Consider the following 18,279-nt stretch of genomic DNA (forward strand, 5'->3'; position numbering starts at 1 on the left):
CTTCTTCAACACCGATTAGCCGAATTCCAAAAAGCTGACCGACCCACAAGAGACACCTCAATTCAATTGTGTTTCTCCCTTTTACGAGCCACCGTGCACCGACGCCAAACATATGATACAGAGTGCGATCGTCTGTTTTGCAATAACTCACACGTCTATAATACAGGGACCGATACGGCGACCGGTTTCAGCTTTGACGTAAATATGAAATCGTATGTCGGGGGGCCAATTCGGCTGCGTAATAAGCTACGGTTAAAAGGAAACCGTAAAAAGTCTATACGAATCAGAGAGTTTGCAATCTTTCAATTGCGACACAAAAAGGTTTGATATGCTCCCAAACTGGCGGAGTTAGCTTAATCGCGTGGAACAAAAGAGCATGTCACCGGTGACATGTTGGCTAGTTGGGGTTCAATTTGATTTTAAAGGTTGATCTACCTACGTTTACGAAAGGTTGTACAGACTGACCGACCAATCCGCGTATGGGATTGACCGTATGTGGTTGTTTCCAGGGAACGAATAAAATTGCTAAACCCCTTTCGGTCGCGCACTTTGCTAAAACTATACATGGTAATATTATACACCAGTCTAGATTTTATGTCACGGCCAGAAGCGTGCCGCATATAATCATCATTTAGTACTTATGCATGTTATGTATCTATGTAAAGTTTTATCTAAATCAGATCGGCTCGTTATTAAGTCCCATGTGACTGGAGAATCGATCGTCTTTTCACTTGACTTCTAACTTGGATTAGATTGCGGGAAGCAATCCCCGCTAATGATAAGGGGGATATACATAATCGCCGCGCACGCACATACCAGCCTCTACAGACTACTAACGATACGCCATCGGCTCAGCATTAATATATATCATTTTATGGATTTGCGGTTATATTTGATAACGGGTTTAACTAGCAGCGCTTTGCGTTATGACAATATAGTTTTTACACTCCTCTCCTTGGCCTGGCACACACCGGTTTTAGCTGCTGTGAATGTGCTGCGCAATTACGTTTCTCACATCAGTTTTCGAGAGAAGAGTTGAGAAAGTGGTAACATAAACCGAAAAACACACAAACCCATACACAAACACACTTGTTTTAGCTACAGCATACTAACATTGTGAGGCAACCTATGTTGTGATAGTGAGTCCACGGGGAAACTCGTACCGGGTCTCCGCGCCATGCTCGGCCAGGGCAGCCAAACTTGAACCTTGCGCTCGCGTATCCCGCAGCAGCACGAATTTGATTTACCTATTACACTTTATGTGTTACTGTTACTTTCACTAGCAGATTTCATGTCGGTTTCTCCGACACCCCGCGCCAAAGTGCCCGCGGCGACACCCGGCCAGTAACGCGTTCTAGAGATCATGCGTGTAATTTTTGTTACTTGTTTAAGCTTATAAAAATGGATAACAACGATTTAAAAAACATGAAAAACATGAACGTGATAAAAAAAAACCTATAAAAAGTTTCTTATTACGACAGGGTAAGGATTTGTCGCTCGATTCGATTCGCTAAGCAATGGTTTAGGACACGGAATATGCATATAAATATTTGTACAGTACGAAAACAATCGGATATATGAATCGAAACCTATCGATGGCTAGCGTTCCTAAGACCTGCGGCGATAAAAGACGGTTATCATCTAGCTAGAGGATTGAAAAGGTAACCCTACGAGTGACAAGACTTCTCCTTTGGTTTGCAATTTCGAAATGATTACAACCAAGTGGCGGCCCGCGACTCTCTGGTCAAAACTCTGGACAGTATATTGGTATTCACGCGTCTGCGGTTAACAGCAACGCTGTTTGCCCACCGGGATCTTACTAAATCATTTCTTTTTTTTTTGTTTTATTTTTAACATCCGACAGTCGTCGCTAGTCGAATGTTGTTTCGCTACGCAGTTATTGCACAATTTGCTATATAAAAAATATTACTTTTCTTGGGTTTCTTCAATTATTCTTTATCACAAAAATCGATTTATTCATCCGTTTGCCGATGGGCTACGCTTTGTCTTTTTGCTGAATCGCTCTCTATGCGATTCAGATTGGTTCGTGCTCTCGGTGCGCTCGAATATCACCATTACCGAAAGGTAAAGGGAATGAAATCACTCGACGCGAGAGCGAACCGAAGTGGAGGCCTTTGACTGTTGATGGAACACGGTGACTATTTACACTGCCCTCAAGCCTTTATGTGTCGATGCGCACCGGGCGGGACCCATCGATGCTCATGGAGGCACCTGGTCCAATGCGGAAACAAATTTCCTCTACACTAAACGTTGTTTTTCTGTGCTTCCTATGAAATGAGCTCTAAAAGTATATTCTAACACGCTCCCAGTCAGCCTGAGGCTGTATGAGTGGAGCTGTGGCTTTGTTTCTAACCGATTTTCTGAGCCCTCACATTATGCTAAAGCAAAATAACTGAAAACATTAACAAAAATTTACAATTGGTAGTGCCCATCGAATCGATCAGATCGATACGATGTTATTAGGAACGTAGCAAATAAGTATTATATTTGTATGAATTTATACAATTCTAAAGTCTAAAGTTGCAAACATTGTCGTGGCGAATGGCCGTACAAATTGCAAAATAAGAAGGAAAAAAAACAATATTTTCAATAGCGAACAGGAATATCTGGGGTTCTGTGGAAACCGCGTCTTGTGATGGATCGCGCTGCGTAGATTAGGGACTCACGTTTGGCGTTGGTGTGATAGATTGCAGCTTGGCGAGCCGTTGCTTGAGAAGATCCTCCTTCTTGACCCCGAGCACGGCGGCAGTGGCGCCAGTAGCGAGATGATGGTGATGGTGATGATGATGGTGGTGGTTGTTGCTACCGCTACTGCTGCCACTGCCAACGGCCATAGAAGAAGAGTGTTGATACTGATCAATGGAACTGCAACGATTAAACGAGGACGACGAGGTCGGCGGAACAAGCGGACCGAGCCCGCTGCCGGATCCAGCTGCCGCTCCGAACCGCGCTTGCAGCTGATGGTAGGTGCTGCTTGCACCGAGCCCCCCACCACCGAGCACCGAGGTCGACGACGACGATGACGGAGACGTCGAGGACGACGTTAGCGGTGGAGGTCGGCTTAGGTGGTGGTGTTGTCGCGCTTTAGACAGTCCGGGAAGTCCGATCGCTCCACTGGCACCGGCTCCAGTGCCGGAAGTCCAGGGAAACGAGGGCGGCGGTGGTACGTAGCTGGAGGATCCGGAAAATCCGGAATTAGAGCCATTGCCGCTATAATAGACTCCGGTGGATATGGGACCGCTGGCGAGGGACGGGCTGGGTCCGGTGCAGCCGAGGGCCCCGATGGAAGAAGGGCCGGCAGCTCCACCACCCGTCCGCGCCGACGACGACGTCCTAGCAGTTGCAGTTGATATTGATCGAGGCTGTTGGCGTTAACACCAACGAAAGGGCACCGCCCGGGGCCGGTCGGCGCCTTCCTTGACGAGGGGCTTGTGGTACTCACGGCCTTCGCGGGCGTGAATCAAGCCCCAGCACTGCTCGCAATAATACTGTGAAAAGTGTGTGCAGAATAAAGTTTACCGTTACAAGGAGCACCTCAGAGCCATTGCAGTTACTAACTGCACGAGGACCACTTACCTGAAGACAGGTGACATTGGCACAGAAAAATGGAGCAAACTTGCCCCCACAACGCTGGCCATGGCACTCGTCGCACATTTGATCGTCCAAAACGTACGGTTTCACCTCGACACGTTTATCGATATCGCCATGCTGCAGCTGGACGAAACGGGCTGAGATGGCGGCGATGTAGCTTTGCTGGTTGGAAAACGCTACCCGGCCGGCGCCCTACGGAGGAGGAAGAATTTTAAATGCTTGATAAACACACAAACACGATGGTGCCCGAAAAAACTACCTTCGGGTACTTCAGCTCCGGATCGGTGTCGATTCCAGCGTAGCACACACCACCATATAAACGATCCATAATCATTGCCAGTTCATCTGCAACGGGTTGGGAAGAGAAAGTGACGGACCGTGTTGGTAGGATCGTGACAGAAATCTTACTACTTACATGCTTTCAACGGTCTCGGTACACCGCCGACGAAGACGGTCTTTCGAGGATCGAGGGGCATGGACGCGTCCAGTACATAGTCCGCATCTGCTAGCCGCCAGGGACGGATCTGGACCGGTTTGTTCTTGATCGTCGGCGACGATACAGTGATGTAGAGTTTGTCATCATCCGGCACGCACGTTTCGATAAGCTTCTGGACGCCACGCTCCTCCTGCGGGTGGGCGGTGAAATGGGGCGATCATCCAGTGCGGACAGAAGAAGCAATGTGTTGGACCATTGTAGTCGGTTTGGAACGGAAAGAAACCAATTTGCCAGGATTAATCATTTGAAAAATCGCTTCTTCTTCTTGACGAGCCGGACGAGTGTCTCTTCTCTTGGCGCGGAATATACTCCCAGGAGCGACCAGAAATGATGCCTCATAGGTTGAGAGAGACAGAGAGAACGAGCGAGAGATAGAGAGAGCAAGAATCAAATCACCCCGAAAAATACTTGTCATCAATCTTGACCCTGTTGCCTGTGGACTTTGGTTCAATTATCATCGCATCAGTCGTGGGTTAGTCCCGCCCGTTTCGCTTCCAACGACCCGTGCATGCGGTTTTTTCCATGATTATATTTTCCGCTCCACACAAGCAAAAACAGCGGGGAACAGAAACGCTTTTTCCGTGGTGCTATTTCCGACCGTTCCGACCCCAGCAGGGACGAAGATAATTTAAATAATGAGATTTTTCCTTCAATTAATCTTCTCCTTTTCATGTAGTCCTCGTGTCACAGTGCGAGGGTTTTTCCTTTTTCACGCTGGCCAGCCACCCATCCATCGAGCCCGCTAGTCGCTGCGGTTATTTTTATTCAGAATGTTTCAATACCGTAGGCATCACAGGCACAGTCGGTTGGACTGGGTAGCGACCAAAGCGAACCGTACAACAGATGACCGTCAAATTAATTTAATTAAAATGTGTCTCGAGCACGAGCGAGCTCACTCTGCGCGGCGGTCCCTGTTTAAAATAAGATGTTTTTTGCAGTTTCTTCCGCGTGGCACTCTCTTGGGACCGGGATTGGTCTTTTCAATAAAGTCAAACACCCCAATCGGGCTAATCAATAATGTTTGGCAATACTTTTCTACAGCACGCCCTCAGGCGTGGAAGGTACTGTCGCCAAATGTTGAGCGCAATAAGACAGAAAACACTCTTTACTGGCAGCCAGATTCTAGAGCTACAACATTCCATGGTTAAAACATTCCATGCACCAAGCAAGAAGACCAGCGTCACCAGCAAACTGTTGCCGTTGGTGGAATGTTTCTATCGTTCAATGTTGCGGATTTTTTTACAAAACAATTTCGCAAGCTGCTGGCTGCTCAAGTTGAAAGTTTCAGTTAGCTCCAGCTGAAGGCACGGAACAAGTGGCGGGTGTCGCTCGTCTGGGGTGCTGCTGCTAGATGTGAGAAAAGCATTGGAAAAGTGATTAACATGTTTTGTGGGTTCAAGTTTTTCCAACGAAACACAGGACGTCTCGGGGCGGGCAAAAAAAGGGGAGTTGAAAACAGCGGTCGGTAGGGTAGCGCATGATGTTTCGGTTTTGTGCTCCAAGATGTTTTATTCAAATTCTTGCCAAGTGCCACCTGTGACATTGCAGAATGTACAGAAAAAGTTTGCCAACTCGTTCCGGTGCATTTTGTAGAAGCTTTACGTTCGGTGTAGCTTTTTTCTTTATATATTTAAAAACAGTCCTCCCATCAAATGTGGGGAACAGTGGTTATGGTGCTCCTCGCAACAACCGACTTATATGTGGCCGCATGGTCCGCGAAACACTCCTTATCTGCTACTACTTCTGGCACTGATTGGCAAAGCAATCATCGAAGGTCCGATGGCAAACGTTATCAGAAACAGCGAGCAATTTGTAAAAGATAAAAGCTCCAACAGTTCCAGAACAGCAAAAAAACGCCCAAACCCGCCTTGTAAGGCGTGGCAGCGAAACAATGGGAACAATTCAAAGTAAATAATCTGCTGTTTCGTCCCGTTGGCTTCAAACAGACACAGACTCATTATTTGCTCTTTTGCAACGTGTACCACACACAGCGAGCATTGTTTTACGGAAACCCACCGGCCAGCGAAATGACCGACCATCGACGATCCGATTCGTGGACAGAAGGAACCGAGATTCGGAAAATCGTTTACTGTTCCCCTGTCCATTTTCCCTCGTAGGCCTGGTTTGTGGCGCGTGGGCCAAAGGGCAATTGGGATCTGCGGTGCCCCGGTGCGATGGAGCGGTCGAACCGAGAGGCTGTCGTCGGCCCAAGGAAAGAGCATAAAAGCAACGATAACATAAAAAACGACTCTCGAGTGTGCGCGACCGGTCCCCCGAGAGACGCGGCTTGAAACAGAGCCGGACGACGCTAATGCACAGACGTTGGAGGACACGCGTCGCCGTGTCCTGTGGGTTGGGAACTCGGCCGTAAAGTACGACGAATGGCCGGTATTTACGGTGCACAATGGAACCCCACGCCTCCGATGCTGGTGGCCGAATGTTAGTGATGGAAAAGGGATCGAAAATAAGAAAGCTGTCGTCCCCCTGCGGCTGCAGCGGCGAGGAGCGCTGCGTAAGGCAAAATCATACAAAGTGACCATTTTGCCCCGGGTCAGCATCACCTCCTCCGTGGGATGTGGGCGACGGAACGTGGTTGGTGGTGCTGAAGACCGTGGACCAACACAAACATCGATTGGACATCACACCATTGTTTGTCGTCCTGCGCTGTGCTTTAGCGGAGGAGCTAGTGTTTGAACCGGAAGGGGAAAAAGTGGCCCATAACAATGTCTAATTTATCGGTTATTGTCCGGTCGATTCATATCTTGTGAGGGGTGTGCTACGAGAGAAAAACAATAAAAAAGCACCCACACACAATGGTGTCATGAAAAAGGTTCATCGTTAAGCTACCGGTCCAAGGGTAATGAGACAGAAACAAAGGCCCCGCAAATCCACGTGGAAAGAATCTTCGCAGTGGCGCAAAGAAAATTTATCTCCTCTATTCTGCGCGAGTCAAAATGGCACCGTTTGATGCTTTCCCTTCCTTAAGAAACGGCGAAATAATGCATTTTAATTTAATGGAAGCAAAGGGGTGGTAGTTTCGCGTTGGCAAGCAGCAAACTTTTTCAATGATGAACTATTTTTGCCGCGTTTGCACTGGTCTCCGGTTCTACTTCCCACGATTGTCGTTTGTCTTTAGATGCCGGGCGCAGGTCTGCAACACGGACAAGGGAAGGTTCTCTTTGCCGACCAGTAGAACCCGGCCGGACAAAGTTAGTGAAAAGGTGATAGGTTTCTCTTCCACAATAAGCTCAGTTTCGTTTTCCGGAAAAGTCTTACCGATCGGCCGAGATTGAGAGCGGCCAATGTCTGCGTGACCCAGCGTGGCTTAAAATTTAATCGCCCGATGATTCGGGTGCACAGTCTAGGGTGCTATCCGTACTAGATCTGTGAAAAGGATCGCGCAAAGTTGCTGAGAACAAAAAAAAGCAGGATCCGGAAGCCCACCGTCCGTCCGTAGCCGTCGTTGAGCACAATCGATCGAAGAACAAATGGTGACTCTCTTTATTCGGTGTGTCGCGGTAGAAGGAGTTGCACAATGCCGCACGGGGTCGTTGTTTCGTTGCCTTTTTATTAACGGTGTCAGTGTTGAATCTTGAACCAATAGCACAATCGGCGTAAACAGAACACCGAACCTAGGCAGCAGTGACCGTCCATTTTTCCTATGGCTGGCGCTTGGGGATAGGAGCCCTGGGAGTGACGTAGAGTAGCGCCGCGTTGCTCTAATAACTGCACCCTTGGGAAAACAGGCCCCAACGTCGTCGTTCTGCCGTTCGTTTGTTTGGGCAGCAAACTTTCGGCGGGCGAACCGAAAGTCTCACCGGGGTTTGGGGCAACAGAGCCCAGTGAAACCTTTGGAATGGGTGGCGAAACTGAAGGACATCGAAGTTAAGATTAATCGACACGAATTCGTGGTGGTTCGCGGTGGTGATTGCTTAGGCGTGATAGTGATTAATTAACTTGTGACGATTGCGATAAGTTGATATATTGGCTTCGGTGGCCGATTTTTTTTACGTTTTCAAAATACCAAATACGATGGCATTTTTATTCCAACATCGTGGTTAAAAATATAGTACAGATAGTTGAAAATGTTATCGGAAAACTAGTGTACTTTTATGCTGATGCTGGAACGGAGTCCAGCCGACCAAACGGATCATTGAAACGGTTACTGATACACCCATAATTTCGAAGCATTGACCTAAATTTCCACCAAAAATGGTAAGGGAGTTGCCCGTCTCGGCCGTCCAGGACCTGGAACCGTTATGCCATCATCGGTAGAGGCAAAGCTTCTTGGAAATAAAAGGAGTGCTACGAGAGTAAGAGAGACTGCAAAATAATCCTTTGGCAAGCAGTGAACAGCTTTTTGTGGCTACGTCTGTCAGCTCTTGCGCCAGTAAAAACAACAAACATGCCACGTTCTCCCCGCCGATCGCCACCACGACCAGCGCGAAGGTGCTTTCGTTGTATCGCTCGGTCAACATTCACTGTCACCGATCGTGAGCACGTCTGGTGGTTTTTGGACTTTAGTCCTGTGCCCTGCGCCCGGAAAGCGTCGTCCAGTGTTGGAGCCAGTTATGGAGCACCAGGGCAGAAGAGGAGGAACTATCGGTAACTCATAATTCAATCAACGCTGCCATTCATGTTTCATCGAAGGGGTGATTCATCTTTCGCATTTTTCAACGACATGGAGCCCGAAAAAAAAAACCAACAACCGTGTCCAGCGTGCGCGGCTGGCAGCTCTAGCATCGGCCATGGTCATCCATGTTACTTCCTTGTAACTTCCTGCTCTTTCGCGGGGACAAGTTTCCGTCAATTTTGCCTTGCTTATCACCGCAATGGCCCGTGGCTGGCCGATGAACGGTGGTCAATGTATCCTGCGAACGTGATTTTCCCTGATTTGTATCTCACTGTACCATGCTCGGTCGGTCCAAAGGATCGGCCTCCTTTTGACGTCAACGTCGAGTTTCTCGGTAACACCGGCCTGCCTAATCCAATTAGCACACCATGGCGTAGTCTCCGTGTTTGGTCAACTACTGAACAGCTCCGAGAAATGGTCATGGCCGTGGCCGGTCCAACCGTGAAAGATCCGAATAATGCTGCCTACACGGCCTACGAGGCCTTGCGCAACTGGTGATAATTATTGGGCTCGTCGTTAAAACTGATAACATTTTCGCCGGTTTCTGCTCGATGAAAGACTCCGAGTTGTTTTGTTAAATATTTGATACTTTTGTAAACAGTTTCGAGGATATTTTAAGCTTGTTGTGCCCATTACTCAAACGATCGACCCGTTGTAAGTTTTGCTTCGTCTTCGCTGCGATCTTGTGCGCAGTATCACATGGGCCAGGAAACTTACCTGGAACAGGAGAAATGCGTATCCTTTGGGTGGAAAGTACGATTTCGATTCAGCTTTGTGCGGCCAGTCAACGATAAGGTCTCCATACTGGTTGAAAGATGTGGTGATTTCCTCTGCAAAGAAACAATATAGAAAAAATTTATGATTCGCTCAGCCATTTTTTTAAATTATACTGTACAATGTTACTTATTAAAAAAATAATCTTTTTCGCGCTTCATCGCGGTTCACCAAACATTCACGAGAACTATTTATTTCTTTAAAAAGGAAAACATTGCACAATATCGACCAGTCAGAATTGCAGCTATGTTGTTTTTTGATCCACTAATCCGAATGTATCCCATAACAAGCAAGTCAACCTGTCCCTGTGCTCTCTAGCAGTCCACTCCAGCACCGTGCATCGGTTCCTTGTTGCGGTCTAGAGGCAATAGCGAAACGGCATCCCGGTACCCGTAACAGGTGTAACAAGGAAGAAATAATAAATCTGCTTAAGTAATAACAGCATAATCCCATACACAGTTGGGATTCCTTTGGCAAGACACCGTACGGGTATTGTTGCACGACGTTGCCAATTCGTTTGCCAGGGCCACGCCGTTTTGGCAACGACGAAACGACGTTAGGGCTAACGTGGGATGATATGTTTGTTCATTTAATTCCAGTATTATCCCAGTCCATTCCGCGTAACTTGATGCATAAAACAAAGCGGTTGGGATCTTGGCGTAACGTATGGCAGATTTTGCTCAGCATTAAAGTGTTACGAGCGATTGGCAGCAAGGATTTGGGGCGCACTTCAATAGGAGAATTTGTAAAGAGTTCGAAAGGCGTGAAATATGGACAATAGGAAACAGGAAGGTTTCCCGTTGAGGTGGGATAAGGAGGAATAATATATTAGCTGTTAGCGGAGCGCGTTATAAGCTGCTGTCGGTGAAGGTCCTGCAAACGAAGAGTTTTTGTCCATTGAAATATCGATAAGCTATTGTATCGGATTATCAATATTCATGACTAAAGAACTTTTGGGCTCAGGAATTGGCGAGGATTGCTGTAGAAAAAGATTCCTTATCTTGATTGGCCCATAGTAGATAGGGTAGTGTGGCCCACGAAAACAGGGACCCTTACACTACGGTTTGTTTCGACAAACTTTGTCCATCAATCGGCAACACACATTCAACCCAAATGAGAATTCCGAATGATGGTCAGAATCAGGAAATTGATTTCTATCTCCTGTCTCAAACGGCCCACGACAATGCGTTGGTGGTGGACCGCACTTTGGGGCAGTTTCGTTTTATTCGACGCATTCCTTTGCGTGCTTTGTTTGCGAACTGGTATCCCTGGCGTCGTGGACTCTCGCCCACAGGATGGTGCGCGTTACTTTCTGCTGCTATGAGTTAATTACAACATTTATCTCCTGCTAGATGACACCAGCAGACACGGCACACCGTCTGTTATCAATCGGTACACACAAAACGACCTGTCAAATCTAATGTGCCCATGTCATGGGGCTGCTCTCCTCCACAGCAGAACTCAACTGACCGTGTCTCGAGATTCATCTCGCTCTTCGTCATCTCTTCGTCGGGCCGAAGGGGAGCTGAACTTTTTCCGTCCATGCCGGGGCTTCATTCGCGTCCGAGAATGGAACACAAAAGCGATGTAATTAGAATAAATGGAGGGAGATGATTTTCTTTCACCGATGAAAATGGGCCTCATGGCCTGGCATGACGAAGGAGCAAATCCCGGGAGTGCGGGACGAGTGAGGCTGAGCAGAGAGATAAGGAAGGCCGGGACACCAGGCACCAGAGGGGTCACGCCAGGAGCGTGTCAGAAGCTGGGATCTGCACCGGCGGCACCGGGACACATATTTGCTAACTTAATTTACCATAATAACCATTTTCCAGACATGCACGTTTACCGACTTTCGCACTCACCCTCGGTACCTCGGGGGTTGACAGCCGACCAAGGATCGACCGGGCAAGCTAGTTGGCCCCCGGTAAGCGTTGACCGTAGGGCGAGTGGGTGTCTCGGGATCGTGTCATGATGATAATAACGGACCAAAGTGAACAAGGTCCGAGAGCCCTGGCCCGGGCGTGAATGTTTTGTTTGACCAGCTTAGACGAAGAAGCGCCACCGGTGCTCGGCCATCCACACGCCTGAAGCATTCGATCGGGCCAATGCAGCAGAGCCTGTCTATTACCACTACTTATATTATAACACTTCCAGGGATTTCTCGTTTCAGTTTCGGCCCACACATCCCGGCCATCCTTTAGTACACCGCATTGCAATGTTCTTTGTTTCGATTTTCATGCGCCAGCACTTTTCTTCCGTTACGATGTTGGTTAGCGCCCTTATCGGCCGCTCGGTATCGTGGGTAAGTTACTACCATTTTCACACGTTTTGTGCAGGAATGTTAGCGATGGTTCCAGAACTCCCAAAAGATGACCACCACATATTCGGGTTGGCGGGTGTTGCAATGGATAAATAACATGAGAATGAAGATTGTGGTGCCAAGTCATGTAGCAGCTGTGAAGAATGAAGCAATCGTAGTAAATACTTCTCTTATCACCCACCTCTTTTTCGGCATCAACTGGAGCGAGAAATTCGACGGAAGTAATTTATAAACTTTACAGTGACAGGCGACACATAGTAGCAGACGACTTTACGGTACTTTGAATACTCATATTGATACTGCACGCTAATAAGCACAGCTCGTGCATATTCCTCAACCTCATTTACTGTGAAGTGAAGATAGTCTGATAAGTATTTATACTAGAAAAATACAGCATAGACAAATTTAGTGTCGTGCAATGGAGGGCGCTGTTTGTCCCACTTCAAATTTGCCCAAACACAATGCCCATTGACCAGAAGCATCGAAACATTTGAGCAAATGGCTTGTTATAATCAAGCTTAACACCCAAAGCGTAGCAGAGAAATGGGCCTATAAGTTGTGCATTTCAATTTGCTGTTAGCAAATCGACTAGCTAGGGCGAATAAATAAACAACTACACACCCAGTGGTGAGGGCGTACGAGGAGTTATGATAACACAAGCAGGATCCGCCCCGGTCACGGGTAATGGCAGTGGCGAAATGTGTGAAACAGCGTCATGATTTAGTAGATAGTAGAGCAATTAATTTAAGAATATCGTTTCACTATTGCGAGTTTCTTTGGCGCCGTGGCGCCACTTGCTGCGCACTGCGCAGTCATCGGCCGGTGTCGTCCTCTAGTGTACCGAGAAATTCTCCACTATACCATACCATATCGGACCAGGCGGACGGGAGAGAGCATAAAACGGTTGGCGACAAAATGTAAATGTTGTTTGAATTGGACATTAAGCGGTATTTAATAGATGGCTCTGGTCTGGGTTGCGTTTGGCCGGCAACATGACGGACCAGGCGGCCGGGCGAAAGTGACGATGAACACTGACAAATTGCCCGAGCTTTCGCTAATGTTCAAAGGGTTCCCTACCACGGCAACCATCAACCAGTCCCAGTGAGGGGCGGTGGGGGCGTACGGAGGAGAGAATAGTTTTTATGGTCGTTTATTTGATAGCTAGTATTTAATTAAAAAGCTTCCGTCGACATCGTCGTCGTCTGTCATCGTCATCCCCGGATCTTGCGTTGCACTAAGGACTGCAGCAGTTGACCAACGACGGTGGCAAGTAGCGGCAGTGGTAGCGAGTGGTGAAACCCGCGAATCCGAGTTCTCATTTTGTCCACCGTTAAGTGACCATTCGTAGTCGCTCTAGCGGAAGGCCTGCGAAAGCACTAACTATGGCCCGGCTGAGAGGAAGATAAATTTCTTTTGAAAATTCGTCCACCCGGACGATCAACGGGAAGGTGGTGCCCGCCCGTGCCAGACGATTCTTTTGAGCTTTAATTTCACTCCCGTAATGGATCCGTGGACTTTGGGCTCGCTGCAGTCGTGGAGGAACAAAAAATAAAGCCGGTTACTATGAAGCATAGTAAAATGGGAGCTACTCTTGAAAGGACGCCGGGCTTATTTGATGTCTTCATGAAACGAACATTGTCGGATACGGAATAGTGCACATTCCTTTTGAAAATAGTTTGCTTTTCCTGGTTAGACACCGAAACACGAGAAGTTCGTTGAAAAGGGACTGAAACTTGAGGGCTGCAGAGAAACAATGGCGATTAAAACAATTAGTTTGGAACTTTCAGGAACACGACTTGCATTGATTAGAGCAGAAGGAACAATCAGACAAAAAGTAAGTTTATAGCGCGTTTCACTAAGCTACAATAGAGTTTTTGGCAGACAATTGTACTTGATAGTTTCGTGGATGTTGTGTATTAAGCAAGAACTAAGCAAATGTGGCTTAGAGAGTGTTGAAAGATAAGAAAAAAATTCAACCGATGGTAATGCCACTGAGTGGTAAATATAACCCGTTTTGTAAAAATGCAAACGACTCCTCTTGGTACGACAAACACGCTAAAGCTAACTCCCATCGTACCGAGTCAATTCTGGTGGATGCAATGGTAAAAGTTCCCTTCACTTGAAGCCCCTTCTTGCGGCCTGATTATTTCTCCTTCGACTCCTGATCAATTCACAGCGCGCCCAGCTGACACTTGAGTACTTCCAATGCTTCGAGTACAACGGCAGAAAATAAATTAGAGTTGGGATCGTCGGCAGGGCTTAGAGCGAAGCGAAACAAGGGACCGATAGCGAAACGAATTGACTGTAAAAAATGAGACGCTGATGAATGTTGGGAGTTTGGGAGATATTTTCGAACCAACTTTTGGCCAAATGCGTCGACGAACAGTTCGTTCGGTTTGCCACGTCGATTGGGCGATGAAAAGTTGGTCGATTGCGGGCACAGGGTGGTAATTTAATTCATCTCGACGTCTTGTGCGAACACTTTTGATGTTCCGCAGGGGACGTACGTTTTAATTTTGTTACGTCTCAGCGTCTTGTACCTCGTGGGAAGCAGATTAATTCAATCCCAAGAGCTTACAGCTGAAACGGCAGCAAAGAAACGGCACTCCAGAGCGGCAGAGAGCCGTGAAAAAGAGCAATTTACAAATCGGTAACATTTGCCGGTGGGTAATTTGTCTTCCAAGAATCAAAGAAACCGTTTGGGAGTGCATTCCGGGACCCTCAACATGCACAACACAACGGGAGTGTGGGCCGTGTATTCAAGCATCCCTGCCATCGGGACGATTGCTGTCAGTGGGCCGAAGATGGCGCTTACCGAAACCGTCAACTGGTGTTTCTGGAGCGTATCACCGGGATGTGGGGCAAAGCAAATTGTTTGCCATTTCACACTTACGCTCACGGGGGAGGTCAGAGCGCCGACAGAGGATGTCAGTTATTTATGATGTTTGCGAAGATGTTGATCCCCGTAAATCATGCTTTTGTTTACGATACTTCAGACAGGCGCTGCGTCCCGAACCACTTGAAACCGATGTGAAATTTTTCGAGAAGCTGTCGGAAGAGGCACGGACGGACACGAGGACTTAAAAGTGTTGGATGTAAAATTTACATCCTTCTCGAAAAATAGAGCCCAGTCCAGCCCACATTGTGGATGGTGCCAGTTTCGAACGAACGCTCTGGGTACAGCAGGCCGTGGCCGTGTAGCCGGGAACGTGTCCCAGATGACGCAGTAATTCATTAGGAGAAACAAACTGAACCCAAGTCGGCAACAAACATCCACGTGGCGGCCCCAGAACAGGATACTACGGCGTGTGTCAGGGAGCGTTTGTGTACGTTGGAGAGAGCGGTGACGGGGCGGCCATGATTTCTTGTTTCCCAGCTCCCCACTCACACGACCGAGGGCTGTGGTGGAAGGGCTTCTTCGCTTCTCCACTCCATCCACGCAAAAGTGAGTTTGGCAAGGGATGGTATAGAGTGCAACGATAAATAACAGCAGCCCTGTGCAATTGGAAACATTCCGCACTTGGGGAGTATGTAATGGATCCCCACACACACATCGAGCCAATTGTAACGTTTGAGTTGAGGGTCTCGGCTGGAACAAGAAATTTGCTACAAGGGCCGGTGAGCAGAGCAGAAAATTATTTTCTCAACGCAAACACAATCGACCGTCTTGTGGTCTCGAGTTCCGTGTCGGATTGGAAAACAGCAACCAGAAACAGAACACCTATAGACCGGCGTGAATCGAGTTCCTACCACCTACCTACAGACACTGGCACTCCATATGGAGATAGCTTCAGAGCATCTCGGGTGATTTTCACTCTCGAGTCAATCCATCGTTTCGTGGTGCTCGGTCCAAACTGTGCCACAAATTAAATTTTATAGCCAACCTTTTGTTCTCGCACTCAAATGAAGCCACCGGAGGAGCCACGGAGCACCACCGAGTGGAGTGTATCGCACACCTAGCTTCTGGAACTCGTGCCAAGACGTGCCTCGAGAACATATCTATCTAAGGCACATCAAACGCTCAAATCAAAACTCTAGTTCCGAAGCTAAAGCAGAGGAATGCTAGATACTTTTAGGTCGTTCGTATGGTTCAAAATTTTTTTGAGGTCCTACTCCGTACTACGACTACCGTCAGCTAGAATGGCCGGCCCAGGCAGGCAGGTGCTGATATTCCGTTACACACCGAAATGGAAAAATTTACGAGCGTGTGGCACACCGAGTGACACCTACGTTCGCCGCAGTTCAGTGACAACGCACGACGCATCCGAATTCTGCCGGAGCGAACAAAGCAGGCCGTGTGTGAGGCGCGCGCGGCGTCGTGCCGAGTGAAGCCGCCATTTGCAGCACCAAAAATACCGAACCGATGATCGTAGTAACCATCGCCATCTGGAGTATTAGTGTAGAGTTTTAATAATGTCGCCCGAATACGTCCACGGCGGAGCGTTTGTGGCCGACAACGCGTTGAGAGAAATCTAATGCCTTCGCTTGCGTTTAATTTGGAGAGTTACGGATTAAAACACGGGAGGAAAATTTAATATTATTGGACAGCAGTACGTACCTTCGTCAATATCCGGCGGCAGACCACCGACGAAAACCTTCCGCGAGAAGCGTTCCGTCGTTTCGGAACCATTCGAGTGCGGCGATGATCGGGCCGGGGAGTTGAGCTGCAGCTGATTGCCTCCGATAAATCCGCCCCCGCCACCATTACCATCGTCGTCATTCAGATGCTCGTCCAGTCCGGTGAAGAAGGGTTTACCTGCAAAAAAAAAGGAACGCCAAACGCACGTTAGAAAGCCGTTAGTGCAAGATGGCTACAACCGGATGACGCCGGGACACCGAAGAAAACGAAACAAAAACCGGCACGCACTGCGCAGATCACGAGTCTTGAGCGCCGACAAGAACGGCACCACCCGGTGCCGCAGTACTTCGTAGTCGGTGTAATTGGTACGGTGAAAACGCAGCATTTTGTTCTCGGTCTGTAAGTGCCAACGGTCAAATCTGTATCTTCCAAGTACAGTAACTACACAGCAGCCCAAGTTATTGCACTTCTTCACTGGTCACTGAGCACTTCTTTTTCCTTCGAACGCCACGATGAAACTGATTAAATCCGAGACGTCATGCTTTTGACGTTGCCCCCGTTGCCCCGTGTGCGTAGCGTGCCATCTCTTTCGCTCTCACTAGAGCCCGTTGAGGCTGCGGTTGCCGGTTGAAAGAGAATACCGTGTCAGCCGTTGACCGTGGCACACTACGATGCGATTTTACGCAATTTTAACCAACCGGTCAATAAGTGCGAACAAGTTCGTTCTTGAGCTGAAACAAATACCCAAGTATTGGTGAATCCTACAACAGACAGCGCTAGAGAGCATGTTGTACGCATTTTTAAAGCACACGATGAATGAAGATACAGATACGTACAAAACTTGGACTTTTATTGATAAATTGCTCAAAAATGCTCAACAAGTTAGTTAGTAAACGTTAGTTGGTCCAAAAACAGGCCAAGATCTACCTTAATTCTGTTCCTTTCCACCGTGTAGGCCTTGCTCTTGCGTCAGAGATGAGACTGGCAAGCTAAAGCTCTTCGAATCATTCAAATTATGTTTAGTTTACTGATTGGAAATTTGCAAAAATGATTGCAAAGTCGTTGCCCGCTTCAAACAACGAGTGTGGGATCCATCGAAAGGGCTGGATTTATTCTGTTCCGTTTGTATAGGAAGGGACATACGGCGGGTTCTGTGGGTTCCATATCGTCCCACACTAGCTCCAATAGCTTGCGGCTGCAGCTTACACCACTCGCTGCCTTTTCCCCCTTTTCCGCTCCGTCACCAACAAACCTACGATTGAGACCTAAATCGTGTTCGGCGGCGGGCGTGTTGGCTATAACTTTTATGCGCCGGGAAATCAAAGGCCAAATAGAGTGCTAGCAGTTCCGTGATCCTAGTTCCCGGCGCCTAGCACCGCTGGCCAAACCCAAATAGTGTTGCGTGGAGCACCTATTACAGAAGCTATAATCAAACGATTTTCACAATTAACTTTGCGCAGTCGACGTGGAAATCGACACAGACCACACAGTGGCGAGGAAAAAGCGTTCCCAATGCTTGGGAGGTGCCCGTGCGTGAAGTTGGCCCTCTTGTTTACCGGCTGCCCGTTCGTATTCCCTCGCAAATAGTTTTTCCCTGCCCGGACCGGAATTGCGTGTACCGGGAGTACCGGGCCAACGTTACTGCCGGGATTAACTTTCCGGCCCGCCAGTTCGCCAGTAAGGGCGGGAAAAAAATTATCATCAAAATAGTCGTAATTATTGCTTGTAATTTGTATTTATTAGAAACGCCCGCTCCCCGAAGGCCGGTCTGAATTGTGGCGATTAGCACAACGACCGGGTCTGCGAACGACCGACGGGCGCAGCAGCGTAGGAAAAGTAAAAACCCGCCACGTAGCATCCGCCCC

At 48.1% G+C, this 18,279-nt stretch overlaps 1 protein-coding gene across 1 annotated transcript in view; it reads right to left on the minus strand.

Moving 5' to 3' along the window:
* Positions 1-3,206: 3,206 nt before the first annotated feature.
* Positions 3,207-18,279, minus strand: part of LOC128272636 (cytoplasmic polyadenylation element-binding protein 2-like) — a 224,424-nt gene continuing 209,351 nt past the window's right edge. Inside the window, exons 5-10 of the mRNA XM_053010475.1 lie at positions 16,394-16,591; positions 9,459-9,571; positions 4,028-4,238; positions 3,872-3,957; positions 3,598-3,804; positions 3,207-3,509 (exon numbers count right to left, since the gene is read on the minus strand). Coding sequence (XP_052866435.1) covers positions 3,393-3,509; positions 3,598-3,804; positions 3,872-3,957; positions 4,028-4,238; positions 9,459-9,571; positions 16,394-16,591 — 932 coding nt within the window. The 3' untranslated portion in view covers positions 3,207-3,392. The remainder of the gene's footprint in view (positions 3,510-3,597; positions 3,805-3,871; positions 3,958-4,027; positions 4,239-9,458; positions 9,572-16,393; positions 16,592-18,279) is intronic.

This window comes from Anopheles cruzii, chromosome 3 (assembly GCF_943734635.1).
Source record: "Anopheles cruzii chromosome 3, idAnoCruzAS_RS32_06, whole genome shotgun sequence".
Taxonomy (NCBI): domain Eukaryota; kingdom Metazoa; phylum Arthropoda; class Insecta; order Diptera; family Culicidae; genus Anopheles; species Anopheles cruzii.